Source organism: Bubalus kerabau, chromosome 1 (assembly GCF_029407905.1).
Source record: "Bubalus kerabau isolate K-KA32 ecotype Philippines breed swamp buffalo chromosome 1, PCC_UOA_SB_1v2, whole genome shotgun sequence".
NCBI classification, from domain to species: Eukaryota; Metazoa; Chordata; class Mammalia; order Artiodactyla; family Bovidae; genus Bubalus; species Bubalus kerabau.
Window position 1 is genome coordinate 94169078 of NC_073624.1, and position 27318 is coordinate 94196395.

Consider the following 27318-nt stretch of genomic DNA (forward strand, 5'->3'; position numbering starts at 1 on the left):
TTTCTGACCTAGAATAATGGCATAATAATAATGGCAACCTATTACATCTTTAAAAAGTTTTAGGGAAAGCCCATTTAGACCAGGAACTGTATTACCTGGGTAAAAGCAGTCATGGAAGGAGCTCATGGAAGGAGTTTCCAGGGGTTTCTGACTCCTTCATTAATGACAGAGATTGGTTTGGAGATGAAACTAGAGTAGAGCATGATTGTGCAATGTGAAGTAAGCTTGGAATCTATTACTCTCCTCTCAGACCTATGGGGGAGGTTGGTGGGCAGAATTCTTGGTGGTCCCAATATGGTCACATGCTCTGGTCCAGGATTATCTTCCTGAGGTTCAGGTTACGGCTTGGACCACTGTTTCCTGGAGACAACTGTTCTCCCATTGGCGTCCATTACTGAGGTTTCCAGACTGAACCTTGAGCCCATGAATCCTAGGAGGTAGGGTTGGTGCCAATACATTGATTAGTGAGAGGTTTCATGACTTGTCTCTATTCCTTCATTCTCTAGAGTAGGCAACCTCCATATTTGGCAAGGAATGGGGTGTGTTTATAGGAACCTATTTATTGCCAACTCCTATAAGGTCGACCCTCTAGAATGGTCAAGATGTGTCTCTGGCTACTCTGCCTAGAAAGGATGAATCTTTGAATATGTGATACTCAGGGTGAGATCTGGGGAGACTTGGATAAAAACTGGATATTGGCATGTGTAGGACACGCTAAGGTTTCTCTTTCTTCTCTGTTCCCTCCAAACCAGGAGGGGCTGCAAGACTTCTGGAATCCCTGGACCCCTTCCTTATCCTTCCTGCTTTGGGCCTGAGACTCTTAGCTCACTGTCCTATGTCCCACTACAGCCAGCCCACTGATGGTGATGGAGACTCTGTTTCCCCACAGAAAGGATGTGGCTACCACCTGGACCTGCTGATGGTGGCCATCATGCTGGGTGTCTGCTCCATCATGGGCCTGCCCTGGTTTGTGGCTGCAACTGTCCTATCCATCACACACGTGAATAGCCTCAAACTGGAATCTGAGTGCTCTGCCCCAGGAGAACAGCCCAAATTCTTGGGCATCCGAGAACAGAGAGTGACAGGCCTTATGATCTTTGTGTTGATGGGCTGCTCAGTCTTCATGACAGCTATATTAAAGGTAAAACCATTTATTCGTTCATTAGGTAAATATTAAGTGCCTGATTTGTGCTGGGAATGCAGTGGTACAATAAATAGATACACATACAAATACCTGCCCTGAGGAGTTTATTCTAAGTGGAGCAAGACAGATAAGATGTAGTTAAGGAAGTTAGTTAAGAAAATAAACAGGGTAGTTACAGAATGTAATATGTGATCAAAGGAAATATACAGTGTTGTATGGTTCTATAGAGAATTAAAGGGATGCGTTTTGTTAGTGTGGTCAGAGAAGGCCTCTGTAAGGAAATGGTGTTTAAGATGAGATGGAGCCAGCCCTGCCATGCGTGGTGGGAGAGGACATGGGGGAAGGGAGAAAAGCAGTCTAGACAAGTCCTGAAGTGGGAAATAATGATACATGTTCTAGGAGCTACCAGGGCCATGTGGCTCAGGGATGTTAAAGCAAAAGCACTGCGAGATGCGATTGAAGAGGGCAAGAGCAGATCATGTAGGGCTTGTTGACACTGGTAAAGGTAACCTTCAGAGAGTTTTAACAGTAGAGGGACATTATCCATTTAGTATTTTTTAAAAAGATCTCTCTGGCTCATATCTAGAGAATAAGTATTTAAGGTTGAGGAAAAATAGAGGTAGAAGACTGTGAGTCTGTTTAATAGACTGTGAGTCTATTACAGGTGAGAGAAGATGGTGGTTGGATAGGGAAGTTGGTAGTAAGGAATGCATAAAAGGCATGACTTCTGTATATCTTGGAGGAGATCAGGTCTTGCTGGTTGATTGGATATGGAATGGGAAAATGGAAACATCAAAATGACTGCTAGGTTTTTGGCTTGACCATCTGGGTGCAGAGTGATGGCATTTAAGGCAGAGAAGGCTGTATGAAGGAGGAAGTGATTTTTTAAGGGATGGGCTGTGATCAGATTTGAGTGAGATGTCTGGTAGGCATCTGAGTGAAGAGGCTGGGTGGGGGTTACTAGACTGAAAATATAAATGTGGGAGTCAGCAGCACATAGGTGGTAGTGAAAGCCAGGGGCATAGATGAGCTCACTCAGGAGGAAGGGTAGCTATAAAAAAGGAGGAGTGATGGAGGCTGAACAACACACTGCTGAATAACCAACAAATCACAGAAGAAATCAAAAAAGAAATCAAAATTTGCATAGAAACGAATGAAAATGAAAACACAACAACCCAAAACCTGTGGGACACGGTAAAAGCAGTCCTAAGGGGAAAGTTCATAGCAATACAGGCACACCTCAAGAAACAAGAAAAAAGTCAAATAAATAACCTAACTCTACACCTAAAGCAACTAGAAAAGGAAGAAATGAAGAACCCCAGGGTTAGTAGAAGGAAAGAAATCTTAAAACTTAGAGCAGAAATAAATGCAAAAGAAACAAAAGAGATCATAGCAAAAATCAAGAAAACCAAAAGATGGTTTTTTGAAAGGATAAATAAAATTGACAAACCATTAGCCAGACTCATCCAGAAACAAAGGGAGAAAAATCAAATCAATAAAATTAGAAATGAAAATGGAGAGATCACAACAGACAACACAGAAATACAAAGGATCATAAGAGAGTACTATCAACAATTATATGCCAATAAAATGGACAACGTGGAAGAAATGGACAAATTCTTAGAAAAGTACAACTTTCTAAAACTCGACCAGGAAGAAATAGAAAATCTTAACAGACCCATCACAAGCACGGAAATTGAAACTGTAATCAAAAATCTTCCAGCAAACAAAAGCCCAGGTCCAGACGGCTTCACAGCTGAATTCTACCAAAAATTTAGAGAAGAGCTAACACCTATCCTGCTCAAACTCTTCCAGAAAATTGCAGAGGATGGCAAACTTCCAAACTCATTCTATGAGGCCACCATCACCCTAATACCAAAACCTGACAAAGATCCCACAAAAAAAGAAAACTACAGGCCAATATCACTGATGAACATAGATGCAAAAATCCTTAACAAAATTCTAGCAATCAGAATCCAACAACACATTCAAAAGATCATACACCATGACCAAGTGGGCTTTATCCCAGGGATGCAAGGATTCTTCAATATCCACAAATCAATCAATGTAATACACCACATTAACAAATTGAAAAATAAAAACCATATGATTATCTCAATAGATGCAGAGAAAGCCTTTGACAAAATTCAACATCCATTTATGATAAAAACTCTCCAGAAAGCAGGAATAGAAGGAACATGCCTCAACATAATAAAAGCTATATATGACAAACCCACAGCAAACATTATCCTCAGTGGTGAAAAATTGAAAGCATTTCCTCTAAAGTCAGGAACAAGACAAGGGTGCCCACTTTCACCATTACTATTCAACATAGTTTTGGAAGTTTTGGCCACAGCAATCAGAGCAGAAAAAGAAATAAAAGGAATCCAAATTGGAAAAGAAGAAGTAAAGCTCTCACTATTTGCAGATGACATGATCCTCTACATAGAAAACCCTAAAGACTCCACCAGAAAATTACTAGAACTAATCAATGACTATAGTAAAGTTGCAGGATATAAAATCAACACACAGAAATCCCTTGCATTCCTATACACTAATAATGAGAAAACAGAAGGAGAAATTAAGGAAACAATTCCATTCACCATTGCAACGGAAAGAATAAAATACTTAGGAATATATCTACCTAAAGAAACTAAAGACCTATATATAGAAAACTATAAAACACTGGTCAAAGAAATCAAAGAGGACACTAACAGATGGAGAAATATACCATGTTCATGGATTGGAAGAATCAATTTAGTGAAAATGAGTATACTACCCAAAGCAATTTATAGATTCAATGCAATCCCTATCAAGCTACCAACAGCATTCTTCACAGAGCTAGAACAAATAATTTCACAATTTGTATGGAAATACAAAAAACCTCGAATAGCCAAAGCGATCTTGAGAAAGAAGAATGGAACTGGAGGAATCAACCTACCTGACTTCAGGCTCTACTACAAAGCCACAGTTATCAAGACAGTATGGTACTGGCACAAAGACAGAAATATAGATCAATGGAACAAAATAGAAAACCCAGAGATAAATCCACGCACATATGGACACCTTATCTTTGACAAAGGAGGCAAGAATATACAATGGATTAAAGACAATCTCTTTAACAAGTGGTGCTGGGAAATCTGATCAACCACTTGTAAAAGAATGAAACTAGAACACTTTCTAACACCATACACAAAAATAAACTCAAAATGAATTAAAGATCTAAGTGTAAGACCAGAAACTATAAAACTCCTAGAGGAGAACATAGGCAAAACACTCTCTGACATACATCACAGCAGGATCCTCTATGACCCACCTCCCAGAATATTGGAAATAAAAGCAAAAATAAACAAATGGGACCTAATCAACCTTAAAAGCTTCTGCACATCAAAGGAAACTATTAGCAAGGTGAAAAGACAGCCTTCAGAATGGGAGAAGATAATAGCAAATGAAGCAACTGACAAACAACTAATCTCGAGAATATACAAGCAAGTCCTACAGCTCAACTCCAGAAAAATAAATGACCCAATCAAAAAATGGGCCAAAGAACTAAATAGACATTTCTCCAAAGAAGACATACAGATGGCTAACAAACACATGAAAAGGTGCTCAACATCACTCATTATCAGAGAAATGCAAATCAAAACCACTATGAGGTACCATTTCATACCAGTCAGAATGGCTGCAATCCAAAAGTCTACAAGTAATAAATGCTGGAGAGGGTGTGGAGAAAAGGGAACCCTCTTACACTGTTGGTGGGAATGCAAACTAGTACAGCCACTATGGAGAAGAGTGTGGAGATTCCTTAAAAAACTGGAAATAGAACTGCCTTATGACCCAGCAATCCCACTGCTGGGCATACACACTGAGGAAACCAGAAGGGAAAGAGACACGTGTACCCCAATGTTCATCGCAGCACTGTTTATAATAGCCAGGACATGTAAGCAACCTAGATGTGCATCAGCAGATGAATGGATAAGAAAGCTGTGGTACATATACACAATGGAGTATTACTCAGCCATTAAAAAGAATACATTTGAATCAGTTCTAATGAGGTGGATGAAACTGGAGCCTATTATACAGAGTGAAGTAAGCCAGAAAGAAAAACACCAATACAGTATACTAATGCATATATATGGAATTTAGAAAGATGGTAACAATAACCCTGTGTATGAGACAGCAAAAGAGACACTGATATATAGAACCGTCTTATGGACTCTGTGGGAGAGGGAGAGGGTGGGAAGATTTGGGAGAATGGCATTGAAACATGTAAAATATCATGTATGAAACGAGTTGCCAGTCCAGGTTCGATGCACGATACTGGATGCATGGGGCTGGTGCACTGGGATGACCCAGAGGGATGGTATGGGGAGGGAGGATGGAGGAGGGTTCAGGATGGGGAACACATGTATACCTGTGGCGGATTCATTTTGATGTTTGGCAAAACTAATACAATTATGTAAAGTTTAAAAATAGAATTAAATTAAAAAAAAAAAAGGAGGAGTGGATAGAAGAGCAGAGTCCATGGAGGTCCAATATTTAGAAGGTGGGTAGAGGAAGAGACAGCAACAGAGACTCAGAGGAGCTGCCAGAGGGGGAGGGGGGGAACCAGGAACGTATGATGTCAGGGAATTCAAGCAAGGGGAATGATTGGTTGGAAACTGTCTGGAAAAATGAAGACCAAACCAAGATCATTGGGTTTGGCAACATGGAAGCCTAATGCGACTTGCCAAGAGCAGATTCATTGGAACAATGCAGTATAAGCCTAGTGATGGGGACCTGAAGCGCATATAGGTGGTGAGGAAGTAGAGAGAGTGTGGGCAGACAACTCTATCAAGAAGTTTTTTCTATTGAAGTAGAACAGCGAAATGGGCAGTGGCTGGTATGAGACATGGGGTGAAAATAGGATTTTTGGAAAGATAGAAGCTACCTTGAACATGAGGAAAAAAATTTTTGTGGGTGAAAGGCCTGCCTGTGGGAAAAACAGGATAAAAAAGAAAGTTCAAGTCCCAGCCATTGTGGGGCACTTACTTATCTCCCTTGCCTCCTTCTCCCGCTTTTTAGTGACTCATCAACCACTTCAGCCTGCAATGCAGATGCTGTTTAAGGGTGCAAATTGGCACAGGTGGGACAGGATTCTGAACCCTCCTCCTGCCCCCTTACCTTCCACTTGATCTTGCCACCTCTCCTCATGCCTCTTCCCCCTTCTACTCTCTGTCCCTGGCACACCCCCACTTCTGATCTGGGTGCCATCTGGAGGAGCCCAAAGGTGTCTGCTCTTTGGAAATGTAAGCATGAGTCATTGTGGTGGGCATTGCCTGGCCTTCCTAGAACAGTCTTAGGAGGATTCTTTTAGGCAATCATTCAGTAGTTCTTCTAACAAGGTTAGCACCAAATTGAGATGTCTACTCACTCTAGAGCCAGAACAACATAAAATCCAATAGGGATTTTCTAGTTCAAAGAAGAATTATGTTTAGACATGTTCTTTAGCCCCAGAATAAAAGCAAGTTGAGTGTAGTCTTTGCAGTGACATTTTCCTTGCCTTAATTCTGTGGGCCTCATTACCTCGTAAAGCTGCTCTGAAAATTACCTAGATTGGTATAATGTGGGAAGTGTGCATGTGTATTCAAGTGCAATAGACTCATGTTGCCATTTCTCCCTAAATTATTCTTTATCTGACAAGATACCTCCCTACCCCTGCCCTCAAGTCTCTGATTAATAAAAAGCAAATGCTTTTAGCCTATATTAAAATACACCAAATCCCTGAGGAGATGATTATGTGATTACGAAAGATTTCAAAGATTTCAGTTCTGTAAAAGAGATGGTGAGTGTGTGTGTGCGCATGTGTGTGTGTGTGCGCGCGCCTGCCCAATTCCCTGGAGGAGGAAGAACCAGATGGGGAGAAGATGTGAGGCCTATGATTTAACCAGGGCCGGATTACACTTACATGTAATCATTTCATTTCAGAACAAAATGATTTGTATCATTGTCAGCTTCTGTTTTCGCTTCTGCTTCTTAATCATGTAAAGACAGCAGAAACGAACGCAGCATTTCTGCAGTGATTTTGTGAGTTTGCTTCCTTCTTGGAGGTTTGGCAGTTTATATAATCTTGAGTGTGCTATGATACACATTGAATTTCTGGTCTCTGCCCTTTCATTTTCAGTTTATCCCGATGCCAGTCCTGTATGGGGTCTTCCTCTACATGGGAGTGTCTTCCCTGCAAGGAATTCAGGTACTATGGGGTTCAGCCAGGCAGTGTCTTCGCTCTGTGAGCTCACCTTCCTGACCAGGGAGAGCAGCTTCCCTAGGGAACCACAAGCCAGTTCTTGAGGAACTATTTCCTAGTCTTGCTACTTAGCTCTTTTAGCCTAAAAGAGCATTCCCTTGGACACTGGGCAAAATGCAGTCATGTTGGCATGAGGGCACAGAGACTTGCAGGGTGGCCTGACTCAGCGCCATGGTTCCAGTCCTTCGTCAGTTTTATTCAGCAGTTATCAGACATGTAGTAAACACCAGGTATTTTGTCAGATGCTAGTAAACTTAGATCTGAAAGGCTGGTCAGAAGCCAAACGGGCTTCTGCACATGCGTGTGTGCATGTCAAGTTGCTTCAGTTGTGTCCTACTCTTTGCGACCCCGTGGCAGGCTGCTCTGTCCATGGGATTTTCCAGACAAGAATACTGGAGTGAGTTGCCATGGATGCCACTAGCTTTGGTCCCAAGCTAAAGTGTGTGTGTGGGCGTGTAACTGGGGGTACATTGGTGAAGAGATTGGGAAGTCATGGGAACTGCCCCAGGTAAGCAGGTATTACTTCCTGTCACACACTGTCTTTCCCCATCTATCAACTCATTCCTCTGAGTCCTTTGAATTGAGAAACTCAGGAGCTAGCTCATTTTATCATAGATAAAATGATAATTTAGCTGCTGCTTCTATTGGTGGCTGGTTCCTCTTTGTTTTTTTGGAATGTCCAGTAGTCACTTTTATACACTGAGTTCTTTGGGCAGGTTATTTAATCTCTCTGAGTCTCTGTTTTCCTTTTTATAATATAAGGATATTTTCTATATCCAGAATGTTGAGAGGTTTCATTTTATCTTTTTACTTTAAATAATTTGTGAAAAGCTCCAAACTCCTCCAAGAACAAATAGATTTGGGCTTTTAAGCAGAAGAATGCCATTGGCCTATTTTGCTTTCAGTACTCCCCAAGAAAGAGCTCTCTCAGGAGCTACAGTATGGATAGAGGAAAGTTGAACTGAAAATGAGAAGGAAGATTTTAATGTGATGCTGTCCCTTACCAGCCTTGGCCCAATGACGTGTTCTTTTTGAGACTCAGTTTCTACTTCTGTCAGGTAGACATGGTATTAGCTACCTTTCAGAGCCTGTGATATAACAGACATGAGGGGGCCCAACAAGCCCCAGGACAACCACTGAAGGATGAGCGCCGACTCCCTCTTTTCAGTTCTTCGACCGCCTGAAGCTCTTCGGGATGCCTGCGAAGCACCAGCCGGACTTCATTTACCTCCGGCACGTGCCACTGCGCAAGGTGCACCTGTTCACGCTCATCCAGCTCACCTGCCTCGTCCTGCTCTGGGCCATCAAGGCGTCTCCAGCGGCCATTGTCTTTCCTATGATGGTGAGTTGTAAAAGGTATTGTTCTTTATTTTAAAAAATAGTGATAAAATAGACGTACTAGAAGACTTAGCGGCTTCACTATGGTTACCTGTACAATTCAGTGGTTAAGTACATCCACCTTGTTGTGCGGCCAGCACCACCATCTTTCTCCAGAACCTTCTTCATCTTGCAAAACTTGAAACTCTGTACCTGTGAACCAGTAACTCCCCTCAGTCCCTGGCAACCACCATTCTAATTTCCATCTCTATGTGCCGAGGTCCAGCCCCTGCTGATCCAGGGTATTCGAAGGGGAGATGGAGTAGGCGACCTATTTATTTATTTATTTATTCAGAGATATAAAGAATAATAGAATGAGGATAGCTCAGTAGGAAAATTCAGTGGAGAAAAGAAGCTGAGTAGCTTGGTTTACGCGGGAGACCAATAAAACTTCAAGACAAGAAGTTTGCACCACTTACGTAGGCCGCAGGCGTCCTTCCGTTCTCCCGAAGGAGAGGAGACACTGAGGCCTCCCCGGTCGGATCTTAGAAGCCCAGGCATAATTAGTAAGCATGGTGGGTTCCGCGCTCCAGATGGAGACTCAGCTGGAAGTTAAAGGGAAGAATGACATGGGGAGACCAAGCGTTGGTGAGCAAGGCCCGTAGCTTTATTTTCAACAAGGGCTTTTATACCCTAAGTTACATAGAGGATAATAGGGGATGCAAAGTCAGCAGTCTTTAATGCTTATCAAAAACCAGGGTTTCTTTCCTGCAAATTTATCGTATACAAATGGTTTAGGTGATTTACATCATCTTCTGGCCAGAAGGCCTATTAACATTTCTTGACAAGGACTTATCAACAAAGACTTATTTTCTCTAAGAGTAATTATTTTAAGGTTTGGCGCCATCTTCCGAAGATAAGATTACATTCCTATAGGGCGGATGTGTAATGGGTTTACAAAGGAAAGAATTTATTACCTTAAGGGTCTAAAGTTACTAACACCAAGGCCACTACTTATTTTTTCTACATACCAACTATACTAATTAATACACATTCAAGGATACAATTCAGGGGATGTGAAAACTTGGCAACAAACATTGGCTCATCAATGAAATCTTTTACTAGTTTTATTCTGACAGTTTCTAACTCTCTGAGAGGCTCTAAGCTATTTGAATATCTTAAGCTTCCCGTGCCTCTTGAGGCTGGGAGACTGTAAACAATCGTATGCATAGCTGTAGGTGTCCGGGTAAACTTGTCAGGCAAGTTAGAGAGCCATCTGAGGGGTTTGGATTTAAACACTCCTAATTGCCCAGGAACTTTATTAATTGGAGCTGTAAGTTAACTCTTTGACAGAGAGAGTGAGATGGTGGTGGGGGACAGCCCCCAGTAAAGTCAGAGGTGAGAGCACAAAGCAATAAAGTAGGCAGACTCTGGTTTTTTGGGGGTAGATGCTCGAGAATATCCGAGGGCACTCCCGAGGCTCGATCCCGCCTTTGCGTATGCCGAGCCTCCTTCCTCATGACCTTTGTCAGGAGTGGAATGTCTCTCGCCGGCTCCCGGCATCTATGAATGTGACTCCTCTCAGGACCTCATGTGAGGGGAATCACAGTATTTGTCCTTTTGTGACTGGCTTGCTTCACTTAGCATACTGCCTTCAAGGTTCGTCCATGTCGTGTCAGGGTGGGTTTTTTGGAGAACATCCATCCTAATGGGTGTGAGTTAGTATCTCATTGTGGTTTTGATTTGGTTTTAATGTCCCCAGTGGTAAGTTATGTCGAGCATCTTTTCATGTGTTTATTGGCCATTGGTATATCTTCTGAGAAGTGTCTGTTCAAGTCCTCTGCCCATTTTGAGATCAGGTGGTTTGTTTTTCTGTTGTGGAGTTTTAGGAGTTCTTTCTGTATTCCGGATATTAGTCCTTTATTGATGGTGAGTTCCTGTTTTTTTGGCTGGTCTTCACAGACCAAGCATTATTTGGGGGACCTTGAGGTGTAGAGGCGTGTAGTAGTTCGCCATGTTTTTTTTTCAAGACTATCCATCTGCCTTCTTGCCTGTCTGTATTTCTTTCTGTTTATTAATATTTCTCTTTCTTTCATGAATCTGATATGGAGAGAGGGCTCTTCATGTTTGTGATAATTTGCGTAGAAAAATTAGTTTAGAATTAGTTTAGAATTCATTGCAATCAGAAGTATCTATAGTGATGAAAATGCACTGTTTCAAGTCAGTGGGAGAGAGGAAGAGGTGTCTAGCACTGATAAGTGACTGGGACACCCCTACCTCCTTTCAAACTGAAGCAAGGGCTTTGGAAAGGAGACCAGGAAAGCTGAACTGTGTGGTGCAACAGGTGACAGTCTTTCCTAAAACCAGGGTGATGATGAAATACGTGCCACCTAACCACCTCACTGTTGCATCTTGTCCTCTTGATGCCTTCCTCTCTCTGGCTTACTCTATGTCATGAGAACACTGAGCATTCAGTGGGCTGTTTGAAAGTTATCCAAAGGATGGGCCTCTGGAGGGAAAAGGCAATGAGGGTAATATCGAGTATTCATTTACATACTTTTGAAGTCTGTCTTACTGGGAGAATATTCAAGGATGAAGAAACTTCGGGGTTCTTTTCCCCTAATCTCCTAGATATATATCTTCCTGATGGGATTCTCAGTTTTGTCAGAGTACATATAGGGTTCTGCATTGGGGTGCTATGTTCAGGGCTTGAGTGTTTGGTTAAAGAAATAGCAAATTCCCAGCAAATCCTGGAAGGGATACTTTCAATTTTGGATTTATTGTGAAAATAGTTGTTGAAATTAAGGGGAAATGAATGCAGTTAGCCAGATTTTCCCCATTTCTGATCCAGTCACTGGATTTAGCTGGTGAACACCAGTCAGTCCAGGCAGGGCATTCTGGGTTATTATTGGTTCTCCTTTGGCTGAAATGGCCCTTATGGGGAGAAAGTGGAGAAGTATTTGAGAACTCTGGTCATTTCTATTGAGTTGATTAGCTGTCATATTTTAGGCAAGTTACCTTCTCTCCCTGGGCCTCAGTTTCCTCATTTATAAAATGAGTGTCAAACCACATCAGAGGCCAGAGACAGAAACCACTCGAGATCCATGTGGCGGACATAAAGCAGGGCTTTGTGAGTAAATGTACAGGCAGAGGACCAGAGGAAATCCAGATGGCCCTTCAAGGCGCCCTAACCCTGTGGTGGCCATGCTTGGCTTGGGTATAACTGGCCCCACCAAAACCATCTCCTAGAGAGGCTTGCCACCCCTCTCCTGCCCTCTAGCCCTTCCTACTGGTCTCGAGCCAGGAGAAGACAGCTCTTAGGGCAATCTGACAATGAGGGTTTCTCTTTTCAGTGAAGAAATTAAATTAGTTCAAGTAGGAAATTAATAAGTTGTAGAGTTGTTATGATGATAGTTAAATAAAATATTATATATAAAACAGTATCTGGTATAGAGAGCCTCAATAAAAGGCAACTATGATGATTATTGAGTTTGATTCTGCCTGACATGTCTTAGTCTGCTGTGAATATAAGACTTGGTTTTTTACTCCAGAAGGGAACAAGCCCCTTTAATTCATTTTCTTTTTATTTCTTCAGGTTTTGGCCTTGGTCTTTGTCAGGAAAGTCATGGATCTCTGTTTCTCTAAGCGGGAGCTGAGCTGGTTGGATGATCTAATGCCTGAGAGCAAAAAGAAGAAGTTGGATGATGCCAAGAAGAAGGCCAAGGAGGAAGAGGTCATAGTTCTTGCACCAACTGCACACTTTGGGGCAGCCTCAAATTACAGAACATAGGAAGGGCCACATGAAAAGTCAGCATGTCTGGAATCCCAAGGGTTATATTTAGGATCAGGGAAGATTACTCTGAAGACATTCTCAGCTGATGTCTGTCCTTCATCTTCAAATTTGATAACCAGTTGTTTTTTCCTCTGTTTGTCTACAGCCTACTTACCAGGTTTACACTTAGAATATGAATGTGAATGTGCTTTTATTATCAGATTGAATAGTTTATGTTTTCCCAAAGGTCTAATTTGATAATTATTCAAAATCTATTATTTTCTGAGAGTGTTTGTTACATACTTAATTGCAGATGGTGTTGTGGTTCATAGAGATAACTTGTACAGGACTTTCTGTCCTTTCTCATTTTCCTGAACACTTGGCATCTGCCATCCACACAATGGACCTTCAGTCAGTGGCTTATAATTTGTGCAAAGAATGGATGTATAGCAAAATGAAAATACAAGTCCAAGAATGAGCCTGAAAGAGTTTCCACATCCAGTTAGTGCCTGAAATAGGCACTTTGAAATTCATTTTAGAGGAATTTTTTCCTAAAATCTTGAATTTTTAAAATCTTGCGTTATTTTTTCGAGATATAATTGACACATAATATGGTGTAAGTTTAAGGTATACAGTACAATGATCCTATATAAGGATAAGCTAAAAATTCAATCCCTGGGTCAGGAAGATCCTCTGGAGAAGGAAGTGGTAACCCACTCCAATATTCTTGTATGGGAAACCCCATGGACAGAGGAGCCTGGTGGGCTACAGACTATGGGGTTGCAAAGAGTCAGACACAACTTAGTGACTAAACAACAACAACAAGCCTAAAGTAGGATAGTCCAAAAGTCCACAGGCTAACCAACACATAGGGTATGTTATTGTGGGGAGTTTCACACTGGTTGCAGAGGAAAGGAAGACTAGAGTGAGTAATGTCCTCCACATCACCAATATTCCTATAGGGCTTGCCAGTGTGGGAATTAGGAGTGATCTCAGAGATAAAATCTCCAGACTGGAGTCTGGTGGCATCACAGAATGCTAAGGGGTAGGGCTGTGATAGGTGAAGGTGGTCAGTGAGATGAGTAAGTTATGGAGTTATAGTATCCAGCCTCGTGACTACAGTTAACAATATTGTTCAGTTGCTAAATCGTTTGCAATGCCATCGACTGTAGCCTGTTGGGCTCCTCTTTCCAGTAAATCGGTAGTTGTATCTAAAGGTTTACTCATATTCAGATTCTTTTTTTTAAAGTACTGTTCAATAGGTGCAGATATTGGATTGTCTCTCATTTTATGGTGAGTCAAAACGATGAAAGAACATAGCTACACTCTCTTATAATAAATGTGAGAGAAAATTAGGTAGAAATTATAGGGATTGAAAAATGGGCTGGTGTAGACTACTGTTTTCACTTAATCCAAGATAAAATAATGTCTCTTTTTCTTGCAGGAAGCTGAGAAAATGTTAGAAATCGGGGGAGACAAGTTCCCCTTAGAGAGCAGGAAGTTACTAAGTAGTCCTGGAAAGAACAACAGTTTCAGGTAAAGCTCCCAAAACACGGAGGAGTTGACTTCTTTTGGTGGTTCTGTAAACATTCTGGCTTTGTGGTGGGGATTAGGGCATGAATGCAGCTGCTGGTATAAAAAGCTGAACATTCAACCTCTCAGTTGCAACCTATGAAAACACACTTCGTTTTGGTTTCCTGAGGGCCTGCCATGCGTCAGGCACTGTGCCAGTTATGGGAGTCATGGGAGGACCCTGCTTCCAAAGTTCGTGCTTTCCTCAAACCAGTGCTCTTTCTGCCTGTCTCTGCCACCTTCCAAGGGTGAATAGGATACAGGCTATGCTTGTCATCCTAGTGGGCGTGAAGTTCCCATGCTTAGGCAAGTCTTTGGGGGATGGGCAGGGACATCCCCTTCCAGCTTGGCTCATGGCAGCTGCAGTCCCAGAAGCCAAGGGGAAACTGAACTGGGATTCCTCCAATTCCTTACTTCTGCCAGAGATCTTAGCCTTTTGGTCTGTTCCACCTATTTGTGGTCTGCTCACCACAGATCACAGGATGCTAAATCGGTCTGTTTGTGCGTTCATTCCTGGCATTTTGTTTCCACTTTGGGAGAGGAATACACAAGCTGAAAGAAGCCGAGAGGTGGAGAGGGAACAGAAAAGGGAGAGAGGGGATCTGGGCCATCTAGATGCTGGATGATTTACTGCTGACATTTTGAATTGATTGTGGTTTATACTGAGGGAGAAAAGAGGAAAAGCTTTTCTTTGGCCTTTTATTCATTTATTTATGACAACTGAAAGTAATGTATATTTAAGGTATGCAACATTATATGTAATATGTAAATATATATATATATATATATAGTAAAAGAATTACTTTAATCAAATTGACAGCATATTCATCACTTCCTATTCTTACCATTTCTTTTTTGTGGGTGGAGAGAACATCTGAGATCTACTTTCTTAGCAAATTTCAAGTATACAATACATTCTTATTACTAACTATAGTCACCATGCTCTATATTGTCTTCAGAACTTACTCATCTTTTAATGGGAAGTTTGTACCCTTTGATCAATATCTCCCCTTGTCCCCCCACCCCTCAGCCTCTGGTAACCACCATTCTACTCGGTTACTATGAGTATTTAACTTAAAAAAAAAAAAAACACTGACCACAAAGAAACGGAATCGTTGGTCCTTAATAAACTTTCTGTAACTTGCCATTCAAGGAGCCAGAGACTTAGCATCTCTGTGGTGAAGTGGGAGCCATGCTCCTTTTCTAGCAGGCACTGCCTCCTCTCTTGGCCTTTTAGAAGGAAACGGTCTGGCATGAGGAAAATTTCAGAGTATTGGGGGGATGGGAGTTTCTAGGAGACCAAGGACAGGATTCAAGGTCTTGATTTTCCACTTATGCATGTTTGACCTTGGATGGTCTCTTAACCCGACAAGCTTTGTTTTCTACACATTTAGAGTGAGGATGTTGTCTCTGATGCTATAATCATTAAGATACCACATTGTAACAGACCTTTGTAAACTACAAATGGAAAAGATCTGGCCATGTAAATGAGAAAAGGAACGAGGAGCGCTTAGCGCCATGCCTGGCACGCAGGAGCGCTCGGTCAGTGCAGCGCCTGACGCTGCCACTGTGGGCATCACAGTGCTGTCACCAGCGTCGCCGGAGGGGCCCTCAGAGGCGAGCAGCAGCGCAGGCAGGGCTGGCCGCTCGCCAGCACCCCAGCCCAGCCCCCAGCTCTGACTCACGGGCCACCTTGCCTTTCAAATTCCAGCCATCTGGTTCCTAGTGCTGCGAGAGCTATGAGGCGAGCCCCCTCAGACTTCATCTTTTCCCTTCCAGTGGGTGGCGGGCATCACAGACTGAGGTATAGGTCTTATTTATATGTCTGACACTGACTGTCCTAAGCATTGATTTCAGATGTGATCCCTCTGAGATTAATATATCTGATGAAATGCCTAAAACCACGGTCTGGAAAGCTCTCAGTATGAATTCCGGAAACTCAAAGGAAAAGAGGTAAAGAGAACTATAATTGCTGATTTTTATTTATTTCTGGCTTTTAAAAATAGAAATCAAGTTGAAAGTAAACTGTATTTTAGGTGTAAAATTGAATTTATCTGTTAAACAGCACAGCTAGGACTGCCACTAACCTCACAGAATTGTTATAAGCTTAAGAGAAGCAAAAATGTTTTCCAACTATTTGAGCAGATACATTGTTTTGAGCTGCCCATTTACACAAGCCCAAAGTTAGGATGGAATTATTTTGAAATGTAAATTTGCTTTATCTGTTTCATTCCCTTTATCCTCTTTCTAGTTCCCATTTCAAAATTGGTAGAGCATCTCTCTGGTGATTGCAGCCATACAAACTGGAAAATCCTTACAATATTGGATAGTGTTGATAATATTGATACAAACTAACCTGTTTAACTTGTTCCATAATGAGAATTATTGTCTCATAAAGATTTTGAAATATTAAATATAACTGTTTTCTTATTTTGAAAACCAAATTCTGAATATTGTTTGTCAGTAACATAGATCAATCTTAATCTGGTTCATGAAGAAAAGGGAAAGACTTGAGGCATTTTTGCCCACATTGAGGTAGGCTGTGTACTCAAATTACGTAAATAATTTTGTCCAAACACTAAGTCATCAGATAATTGAAAATGAAATCTTAGGTCTTACTAAAGGCAATTTTTCTAGCTTAAAAAAAAAAAATCAGTAGGCTAGGTTAGGAGACTTGGCCTAACTATTAATGTCATGTGTAACCTGGCAGACCACTGTTTCTGGCACTTGGTTTATTCAGCCATGAAATGGGGGTAATAACCGTCTCATTCATAAGGCTGCTCTGGAAAGTCACAGCCACTAGTGGGTGGTAGTGGTGGGTTATTTCTTCATGGAATGGGTTAAAATAAATCTGTGCTGAATGTGAGTGAAATATAGAATCTTGTTTCCTTCAGAGGAAAATCCAGGCAGCTGTCGAAAATATAACGCACATGATTATTTTTAGTTGAGAACTAGTCTACTTGTAAATGAACTTAAAATATAGCCAGATCGAAATTGTGGTGACATCTTCAAAGTATTGTGTTAAAAGCAGGAATGAATCATGTGTTCCTTTTTTGTCTAATTGTAACACTTTTGTTCAGTCTCTTCAACTGAAAGCCTTTGCTGGGCTGGAGGCTGTGGGCCGTGAGGTGCCACAGGGAAGCTGTGGTTACGGAGAAGATGGCGGGGGTCTCAGAGAAGAAGCGAGCCCCAGCCTGGCCCTGTCCTTGGTCCTGGCCAAGCCGTGCGAGATTCAGTTATTGGTGGTGTGCGTCAGAGGGCATCGCCAGGCGTGAGCATGGAAACAGAAGACCACCTCCTGCTGGTACTTCTCTTCTTCCTTCTCTTTCTCTTCAGAACTGCCACCATTGAAGACCCAGCTTCCCACTTGCCAGACATTTCCTCTTCAGGTGGCTGGCCTGCTGAGCCATCTAAATCCATTCTGCCACTGAGGATTTTCCTCAGTGAGGTCCCTCTTGCTCAAGGACAGGGTGGGGGAGTGGGAGGAGAGCAGAGAGCAAAGGGAAGCCTCTCCGGTTACATAGTGACTGCAGGCTCCTGGGCAGCCCTGGGCCTTGGTTTGGTTGCCTCCTCTGGGGGATGCTGGTCAGACCCAGAGGCTGCCAGAAGGTCTGCTCCTAGGAGGGTCAGCGCCCTGAGCATTGGCAGTGCCAACCACAACAGCCAGAAGATGCCTCTGATCCAGTGCGTCTTCCTCACTCCCTAGCAGCAGCCTGCATAACTCAGCGAGAACCTTGGATGATGAAAGGGCCAAGAGGACACACACACTGGACTTGCTTAGCTCAGATGGGAAAAGGCTCAGGGGAAAATGATGAGTGAGGATGAGCAGCTTCGCTTGGTTTCATTGATAGAGTAAGAGAATGAGCTTTAGTGGCTACAGAAGGAATTAGTTTAGACATCAGGAAGGACTTCCTAGCCTGAAGATTTGTCATACTGTCTGCTGTCTAGATATCTGGCGAAAGTTTGATTATAGATGTTTGTGCGTAGAAAAGGAGATAAGGGGTTTTTTATTGGGCATGTTGAGGAAACATCCGTGTCTTGCTGCTATCTCTTGAGGACATATTTTGATTCCATTCCTGGAGAGATCCAAGTGCTTACGTAATGTCTCCTTAGCTGCCTTAGTCGCAAACCATCATCAACTCAATGGACCAAACCACTTTCATCATCCTGGATTTTTTTTGTTAACACATGTTTTGACTTTCAGATGTAAAAAGCCACAACCGGGAAATGAACTGTAAGTGGTGAAATTAATTCTGGTATTCAGTTTAAAACTATATTTCTACTTTTTGTCTCTTCTTCTCTGTTGCAGTGAGGGTTTGGGCTCCATTGTGTATAGACTTTCCCTTCCTTTGTGCACAGAATGTGACTAAAAAGCATGTTGGTACCCAGGGGGTCTGATCAGTTTCCATCCTGGAGAATATTTGTACAGAGGGACGGCCCCTCCGTGTGCTCTCTTTCATTGGTGAAGAGTTGCTACGTAATCTTATTGAAGTTTACATTCCTTAGACTCCAAAAATATGTTGATGCTATTCTAGTCTTACTCTAGGGACTTTGATATTGAAGGAATCCTGCATTTTCCTATCTCCCTATCTCTTAGAGCCACAATTATTTTTAATACACAGATGATTTTCAAAATATTTGACAACTGGTACAGGATAGATACCAACCACTAAGAAAGGATGCCTGCTGTAAACAAGCAGTATGTATGGCCATACCAGTGCCTACTGGCTGAACATCACCCTGCTTTCAAATATTAAAGTGATATCCCTTTGAGTTATGGGTATTGTTCCTGCTTGTCTAATTTCTATTCACAAGGCTGTTTCAGGGACAGCCTCAGCTTCCTTTCCTATGGTGCAGACAGGATCAGGCATGCTTCTTTAAACTCTATGGGCATTAAAATCTTTGAGAGCCAAAGCTTCACATTTTATCACTTTGGGATAAATGTAATCATTGTACCTGTTTACCTACCTGGTTTAGAAAAATCATAAGGCAACCCATCATTGGGAAAAGCTTTCTTGCTGACTTTCCCTGTCCCTCTCTGGCTGCTTCCTTGAACTTGCCTCCTTTCTTCTCTGTTCCCTGAAAACATCCCTCCTCTCTTCCCCCATCTTGCCCCTCCCATCTTTTCCTGCCACCTCTGTATAGGGAAGGTGGTGACTGCATCCTGTTCCCTTGGCCTCAGCGTGGCTACAAGGAATATAGCAGGGAAGTCTCCATCATGCAGCAGAGCTGGGTGACAGTGTCGCTCCGAGCATCTGTTTCTGCACACACTGACGTCTCATGATGCCCTGTCCTGTGGGCTTCCTGTCTTTGTTCCTGGCACAGCCTACTTTGGGAGGCTGTGCCAGTCTTTTTGGGTGATTAAATTTTCCTCAAACAACAGCTAGCTCCATTTGTGCTACATCTCAGTGGCAGGAACCACTCCATACTCTTTCTCTCTCATCTTTCCCAAATCCCACCCAGCACTCAACCTCAATCCTGGCTGCTTCCCAGCTAAGGTCCATGGCTGGTGACTATGGGTGGCAAAGTCAAGTCAGGACAGTGTTTAGGATAGGAAACTGAGAGTGATAGTGAGACAGAGGCCTCGTGTGTATATGTGTGTGTCTGTGTGTGCATGTGTGCTTACTGACAAATAAGAGTATATCCAGGAGATTTCGTTGCTGCTACTAAACAGCCTCGTGCATCTAAGTTGTGGGGACATCAAGAGAATATGGTCCTTCCCCCATCTAGGACTTGCCCTCTCTAGCCTGATAGAATTGCCTGAGGGCAAATGCAGGTAGCTTAGTCTTAGAAAAAGGTGTTTAAGCTCAATAGTAAGGAGAAACTGATTTAGGGGTAGAAAGCAAGGCAGGTAGTTAGGTAATTCCCATGCCCAGGCTTGCTTGGGCCAGAGAAGTAGTCCACCTCTTCTCTGATGAGAGGAAATTTCAGTAGTTTGAGTGTTGACAGTCAGTGTCCTGATAGGCTGGTATTGTAGAGTAGGAAGGGATGGAGACCAGGGATTAAGAAAGTGATAGTGAGTGGAATCTTGGTTCTAAGCAGAAAAAGTGGCTTCTAGTGGCATCACTAAGTGGGTGGGTTACATCCTAATTTGTGACTTAGGGAAGGGTTGGTCTAGGGAGAAGGTGAAGGTCAGCAGAAATGTGTTGTGAAATTGCCCCAAATGTTGCTTACATAAAATGCAGGCTAATTCTTTGTAGCTGTTGATGATTTCAAACTTCTGATGATGGGACTATCAGGAGAGCTGGTCTTTACTGTACTCAGCTCTTGTCCCCTCTCCTTGTTCATATATTAAATTTGCCTTTGGGGTAGAGAGCTAGAGAACCATTCATTTCCAAAACAAGTTATAAATAGTTGCTCTTTCTATTTGTCTGGGGTAGGACTGGCTTTTAAATTAGTCATAGATATTTGATCAAAATCTGGTATGCTAAGTCTTAGGTTTGGTTAACATCTTAGGTTGACATCTGTGACCTTTAAGAGGTCTCTGCTTTGGGGAATCTGGTTTTGGGTCATCCAAAAAAGACAGTTCCCTGTTTGACTTTATTTTCTACCTATTCTGTATTCTAGACTTTGCTTCTAATTAAGGAATCAGTAATTCTCCCTGCAACTTCTCTGATGATTTCAACGTCCATGTTCAGCATGTCCAGGTTTTCCTGATGCATAGGAGAAGGCTTGAGCCAAGAGCTCGTGGCTTTCATTCTAACTATCATTAGACATACTCTCCAGTATGTTCTTTCTACTACTTTGTTAGCTTCTCTAAATGCCTGCTTTTGCAGGAGTTAGCACCTCCTCCGAGGACTTTTAAGCACTCTTTGCTAGTTCGTTATTGCATTTTCCTTAGACTTCTCAGGTTCCCAAGCCACACCCTGGCAGGACAGTCAACATGCATCAGATATTCTCAGCCTTCTTGACTTTCTCTTGGTCGTAGCTGCCAGACCTCCTAAGGTAGAAATTGTTCCTGCCGGTCCTAACTGGCCAAATGAGACATCATATCAGTTCTGCCCCCTTTTGCTGACTTAGCTTTTTCAAGCTCTCTTTCCTCTCCTTTCTGCCTTTTCCTCAGTCTTTCAAGTTCTTCTTGGAGGGAAGGAGTTTTTGGTCAGAGGTCCTAACAACCCCTGCCAGTGGGGGCTGGGAAGAAAGGGGAGGATGTTGGATAGTTCTGGGGCTGCTCCAAAAGGGAACTTTATGGTTATTTGCCTTATTTAGGATGAGGGACTATGAATTCTCAAGCCCTCAGGCTCATCCATATTTCAGTGTAAATAGAGAAAGACATTCCAAAACCAAATAGAAGGGATTTTTCTACCAAACCTATTCTTTATCATTCTTGGTGCCCCTGAGGTCTTATATTAATTATAGAGAATGGGGTAGTTGACTCAATTCACGTTTCTTTAGTTTCTTTACTGGAAGGAGGCTGACTTTCACAACCAAAGAGGTGTGAAGTAACTCTATCAAAAGGGGAAAGGAGTGTCACATGAATCTTTTCAATAGGAAACATCAGAAAGTGGAGCAATTCAACTACAGGCATAATTCTTTTAGGAGATTCTGTGCTCAAAGGGAATGGAATGGTTTCTGATCCTTCTGAAAAGAAAAGGAATAGCATTTTCTGAAACCAACTCACTTTCAGCATTGGAGAATATAGAATTTTTCTTCTAGCTTATGGCATTAATATTTCTGAGCGGGAGAGAGAGAGCCCACCCACGGCCCTTTCCCAAGCCCAGCAGGAATCAGCAGAGCTTGGGTTCTCTTAGCAGGTTTGCAGTCGATTTCAACTTGCAGGTTTTTCACACGTGCAATAAACTGAATGTGCAATTACTACTTTTGCAAAAGAGGCCAAAATCCTCCTCCCCACACTTCTCCTCCATATTCACTCCTCCAAGATGATAAGCCTCCCTCTCGTTTATCTGTGTCTGTCTGTCCGACTGGTTAGATACAGCTGCCCTCCCGAGCACATGGTGTCAGGTGGAGAGCAGAGCGACCTTCCCACGGAAGGGGATGGCTTGAGGTGCTGGTACATTTCCCTCGTTTTCTATGTTCTTCTTTCTAGTAGGTCTCCTGTAGAGATAGAGATATTTTTGTTTTAGAGATTCCAAAGTATATATTTTTAGTGTAAGAAATGTACCCTCTCCACACTCCATGGTGTAAATAGAGCCGAGAACACGTGTCATTGTGATAATCCCCTAGCGATGTGCAGTAGCAACAGAATCCCTGTCCCTCACCGCCTAGCCTCACGGCCTGTCTGTGGACCGAGGGGTGGTGGTGACGCCTCTGCCTGCCCAGGCCTTCCTGTGCTCAATGAGTGAGAAATAAAGTCTGTGTAACTGTTAATACCTATGCTGGTTTTTGAGCTCGAAACGCGGGATCTGAGCCAAGGTGACCACCTTCCAGACTTGGGAAGAAGAGTTATGAAGATGTGGGGGTGGGCCTGAAGAGGGGCCTATACACTTTCCTGGGTGCAGATCCTGAGGATCCTGGCTGGAGCCGTGAAAGAGGCTAGAGTGCCCTTTCTTTGGGGACCACTTAGACTTATTTTTGGGTCAGGGGACAGGATAGCATGAAAAGAAAGCCCACTTTGGAGCTACAACTAGGCTGATGAGACCAATTGCTAATATTTAAGGACTTGCCACTGTCTAGAAATCCAGATTTTAAAGATCTACAGTTATTCCAGATATTTTTGGTTTTAGGGGGCATGGGGCTCCATTTCTCTTCCTTTCAAATCCAGTCATTTGAAGGATGGAGGAAAGGGGAAGAAGGAAGGATTGGAGTAAGAGTAAAGAGGTGAGTCAGGGGGTAGAAGGCAAGGGTAAGGGGAGAGCCAGTCAGCCAGCCTGTGGAATGTGACTAGAAGGGCATCAGCTGGAAGCCTCCTGGACACCAGCTCTCTGTGGCTCTTCCAATAAGGAGAACCAAGACAAATGGGTGTGGGACACAGGACAAGCCAGGGTTAAGTCATGGGGTGTATGGGAAGGTTCCTGTGCAGGAACTGAAGCCGGTTTTCACCCATTAAGTTACACATGATAAGTGCTCAAGATGGTACCTGGCACACAACTAACACAGAGTAAGTAACAAGAAGCCTGGGGGAAGGTGGTTCCTGGCTTGGTTAATGGCATCAGTCACATCAGGGCTCTGGTCAGATTTTCTGCAGTTCTCTTGGTTTTCCCCCTCATAATCACAGGATGGCTCCAGAAGCTCTGGTCATCACATCAGGCAGCATAACTCTTCAGTATAACAGAGGGTGAGGGGGGCTTTCTCCAGCTTCTCTCTCTCTTTTAAAGGAGAAAACTTCTCCCAGAAGCCCCCTGCTCCCAACATGTCATTGGTCAGAATTGGGTCATATACTCATCTCTAAGATGGGAGAAGGGGATGGGATTATCTTGTTTGGCTTGGACAAATTGTCTTCACTCTCCAGGGTTGGGCCCGTCTTCCTTGACCATATTGCTGCTCTATTACTTGTACAAACTTCTGTTAGCAAGGAATAAGGCAGGAACTGTAAGCGACCGAATATCCAAAAGAATCTGCCAAAGGACCCAGGGGAACCTGAACCACGGGGCCTCCAGCAGAGCAGGAGCCGGGCTGCGAAAACAGGAGACTCAGGAGGCTGGGGAGTCTCCAGGCAGGTTAGAGGTGTTCCACCTGCTTCTACCTAATCTACTAATGCCTGGCCCCCACTCCACACTGATTACACAGACTCCCTGGGAATAAGCACAGACACTGGTATTTGTTAGATTCTCTCCAGATGATACTTACGTGCAGGAAGATCAAATTGTATCACGCTTCACCTTCATCTTGGCCTGACTCAGCTCGTCTGTGCCTGCTTCACTTCCAACCAGCTTATTCTCACCCTCCACTGTGTATATTTTCCTACCTTACAGCTTTTCTGCAATGTCATTGCCTCTCTGCCCAACCTATCACAGCTTTAACCACCTCCAGATTCTTTCAGCTTCAATCCTCATGGCTCACAGCTTTCACTGTCTCTGTATTTCTAGAATCAGATTCCCAAGGTTGAGAATGTGATTGGGCCCAACTCATTATTTCTTAGCCACGTTGTAGGTCCCTGACCAGCCTATGAATCAGGGGCCTTTGGGTCTGGGACGTCTCAGGGCCAACTGGGGAAGAATAAGGGTCAAACAGTAACAGATACGGCAGTTGAGGGGTGTTCCTTCAGCAGAGGCTATGACTTGTTAGTTTCCTTTAGAAGGAGATAGAGCAATTGACATACCTAGTTATCTTAGTGATGTCCAAGGCTGATCCAGGGGTTACAGACCTGGTCACAAGTTCACCCCTTTTACCTCTTGGTTGTGTGAGAGACTCGACACATGGACATCACCAGATGGTCGACACTGAAATCAGATTGATTATATTCTTTGCAGCCAAAGATGGAGAAGCTCTATACAGTCAGCAAAAATAAGACCAGGAGCGACTGTGGCTCAGATCATGAACTCCTTATTGCCAAATTCAGACTAAAATGAAAGAAAGTGGAGAAAACCACTAGACAATTCAGGTATGAACTAAATAAAATCCCTTATGACTATACAGTGGAAGTGAGAAATAGATTTAAGGGACTAGATCTGATAGAGTGCCTGATGAACTATGGACAGAGGTTCGTGACATTGTACAGGAGACAGGAATCAAGACCATCACCAAGAAAAAGAAATTCAAAAAAGCAAAATGGCTGTCTGAGGAGACCTTACAAATAACTGAAAAGATGGGAAGCGAAAAGCAATGGAGAAAAGGAAAGATATACCCATTTGAATGCAGAGTTCCAGAGAATAGCAAGGAGAGATAAGAAAGCCTTCCTCAGCAATCAGTGCAAAGAAATAGAGGAAAACAACAGAATGAGAAAGACTAGGGATCTCTTCAAGAAAATCAGAGATACCAAAGGAACATTTCATGCAAAGATGGGCTCGATAAAGGACAGAAATGGTAGGGACCTAACAGAAGCAGAAGATATTAAGAAGAGATGGCAAGAATACACAGAAGAACTGTACAAAAAAGATCTTCATGACCCAGATAATCACGATGGTGTGATCACTCACCTAGAGCCAGACATCCTGGAATGTGAAGTCAAGTGGGCCTTAGGAAGCATCACTACAAACAAAGCTAATGGAGGTGATGGAATTCCAGATGAGCTATTTCAAATCCTGAAAGATGATACTGTGAAAGTGCTGCACTCAATATACCAGCAAATTTGGAAAACTCAGCAGTGGCCACAGGACTGGAAAAGGGCAGTTTTCATTCCAATCCCAAAGAAAGGCAATGCCAAAGAATGCTCAAACTACCACACATTGCACTCATCTCACACGCTAGTAAAGTAATGCTCAAAATTCTCCAAGCCAGGCTTCAGCAATATGTGAACTGTGAACTTCCTGATGTTCAAGCTGGTTTTAGAAAAGGCAGAGGAACCAGAGATCAAATTGCCAACATCCGCTGGATCATAGAAAAAGCAAGAGAGTTCCAGAAAAACATCTATTTCTGCTTTATTGACTATGCCAAAGCCTTTGACTGTGTGGATCACAATAAACTGTGGAGAATTCTGAAAGAGATGGGCATACCAGACCACCTGACCTGCCTCTTGAGAAACCTGTATGCAGGTCAGGAAGCAACAGTTAGAACTGGACATGGAACAACAAACTGGTTCCAAATAGGAAAAGGAGTTTGTCAAGGCTGTATATTGTCACCCTGCTTATTTAACTTCTGTGCAGAGTATATCATGAGAAATGCCGGGCTGGAGGAAGCACAAGCTGGAATCAAGATTGCCGGGAGAAATATCAATCACCTCAGATATGCAGATGACATCACCCTTATGGCAGAAAGTGAAGAACTAAAGAGCCTCTTGATGAAAGTGAAAGAGGAGAGTGAAAAAGTTGGCTTAAAGCTCAACATTCAGAAAACTAAGATCATGGCATCCGGTCCCATCACTTCATGGGAAATAGATGGGGAAACAGTGGAAACAGTGTCAGACTTTATTTTTCTGGGCTCCAAAATCACTGCAGATGGTGATTGCAGCCATGAAATTAAAAGACGCTTACTCCTTGGAAGGAAAATTATGACCAACCTAGACAGCATATTCAAAAGCAGAGACATTACTTTGCCAACAAAGGTCCGTCTAGTCAAGGCTATGGTTTTTCCTGTGGTCATGTATGGATATGAGAGTTGGACTGTGAGAAAGCTGAGCGCCGAAGAATTGATGCTTTTGAACTGTGGTATTGGAGAAGACTTGAGAGTCCCTTGGACTGCAAGGAGATTTAACCAGTCTATCCTAAGGGAGATCAGCCCTGGGTGTTCTTTGGAAGGACTGATGTTGAAGGTGAAATTCCAATACTCTGGCCACCTGATGCGAAGAGTTGACTCATTGGAAAAGACCCTGATGCTGGGAAAGATTGAGGGCAGGAGGAGAAAGGGACGACAGAGGATGAGATGGTTGGATGGCATCATTGACTTGATGAACATGGGTTTGGGTGGACTCCGGAAGTTGGTGATGGACAGGGAGGCCTGGCGTGCTGCAGCTCATGGGGTTGCAAAGAGTCGGACATGACTGAGCAACTGAAATGACTGACTGTGTTTAATTGTTGGGACTCACAGGTACAAGCTTGTAAAAAAAAATGTGCAAGAATTACATTGCTCTCTCCTTCAACCATTGCCCTAAAGGTCCCTAGCAGAGCACATCCCCCATGATCCCACCTGTCTGGTTGATGTCAGTGTTCACACAAGTGGAGGGAATCACCAAGCTTCCCTGTCAGGAGACTAAGTGGGTGTGATTGAGGCTGTCAGCAAGTGGCAAGTAAATGAGAAGGAAACCAGGAACAAACCTGCCAGGCTTCAAGTTCCAGCTCTGCCTCATAGCTGTGTGACCTGGGGCAGCTTGCTTCATCCATGCCTCAGTTTCTTCCCTGCAAAATGGGAGTGATAATACTGCCTTGTTTATAGGTGTATGGGAGAGACTAAATTAATTAAGCAGGTAAGGCCAACCCTTCTCTGCCTTCCCTTGGTGCCTCCTCCAGGAGCAGGCCTGCCCATCTCCTGCCCTCCTGGTCCTCGGACTTGCAGCTGTGTGGTAGAGTGGACCCCCTAGAGTCAAGGGGAGAGGGGTCATGGTCATTGTAACCTCTGTCTGTGTGGTTCATAGGTATTGAATCAGCCCCTTGCTGGGGCTTCTGGGCCTCGGCCATGCTCTCCAGCTCAGCTCCATTTGGGGTTGTGGGGTGCTAGCTCAGCATAAGACCGTCA

The 27318-nt window shown here is 43.1% G+C and overlaps 1 protein-coding gene and 1 long non-coding RNA gene across 3 annotated transcripts in view; one reads left to right on the forward strand and one right to left on the reverse strand.

Moving 5' to 3' along the window:
- SLC4A8 (solute carrier family 4 member 8) overlaps positions 1-21989 on the forward strand; it is an 83658-nt gene extending 61669 nt beyond the window's left edge. Inside the window, exons 19-25 of one of the 2 annotated variants that reach the window (XM_055583737.1) lie at positions 890-1141; positions 7308-7376; positions 8599-8772; positions 12343-12480; positions 13964-14055; positions 15949-16044; positions 17172-21989. In XM_055583737.1, coding sequence (XP_055439712.1) covers positions 890-1141; positions 7308-7376; positions 8599-8772; positions 12343-12480; positions 13964-14055; positions 15949-16044; positions 17172-17184 — 834 coding nt within the window. In that variant the 3' untranslated portion in view covers positions 17185-21989. Of the gene's footprint in view, positions 1-752; positions 1142-7307; positions 7377-8598; positions 8773-12342; positions 12481-13963; positions 14056-15948; positions 16045-17171 lie in introns of those variants that run through there. The other variant, XM_055583741.1, reaches the window with a different exon arrangement.
- On the reverse strand, positions 26-9277 carry LOC129654219 (uncharacterized). The gene is made up of 4 exons (XR_008715429.1): positions 9227-9277; positions 8860-8960; positions 8712-8764; positions 26-430 (listed from the first exon to the last, which is right to left on the reverse strand). It is a non-coding gene; the product is annotated as an uncharacterized LOC129654219 (long non-coding RNA).
- Positions 21990-27318: the final 5329 nt, after the last annotated feature.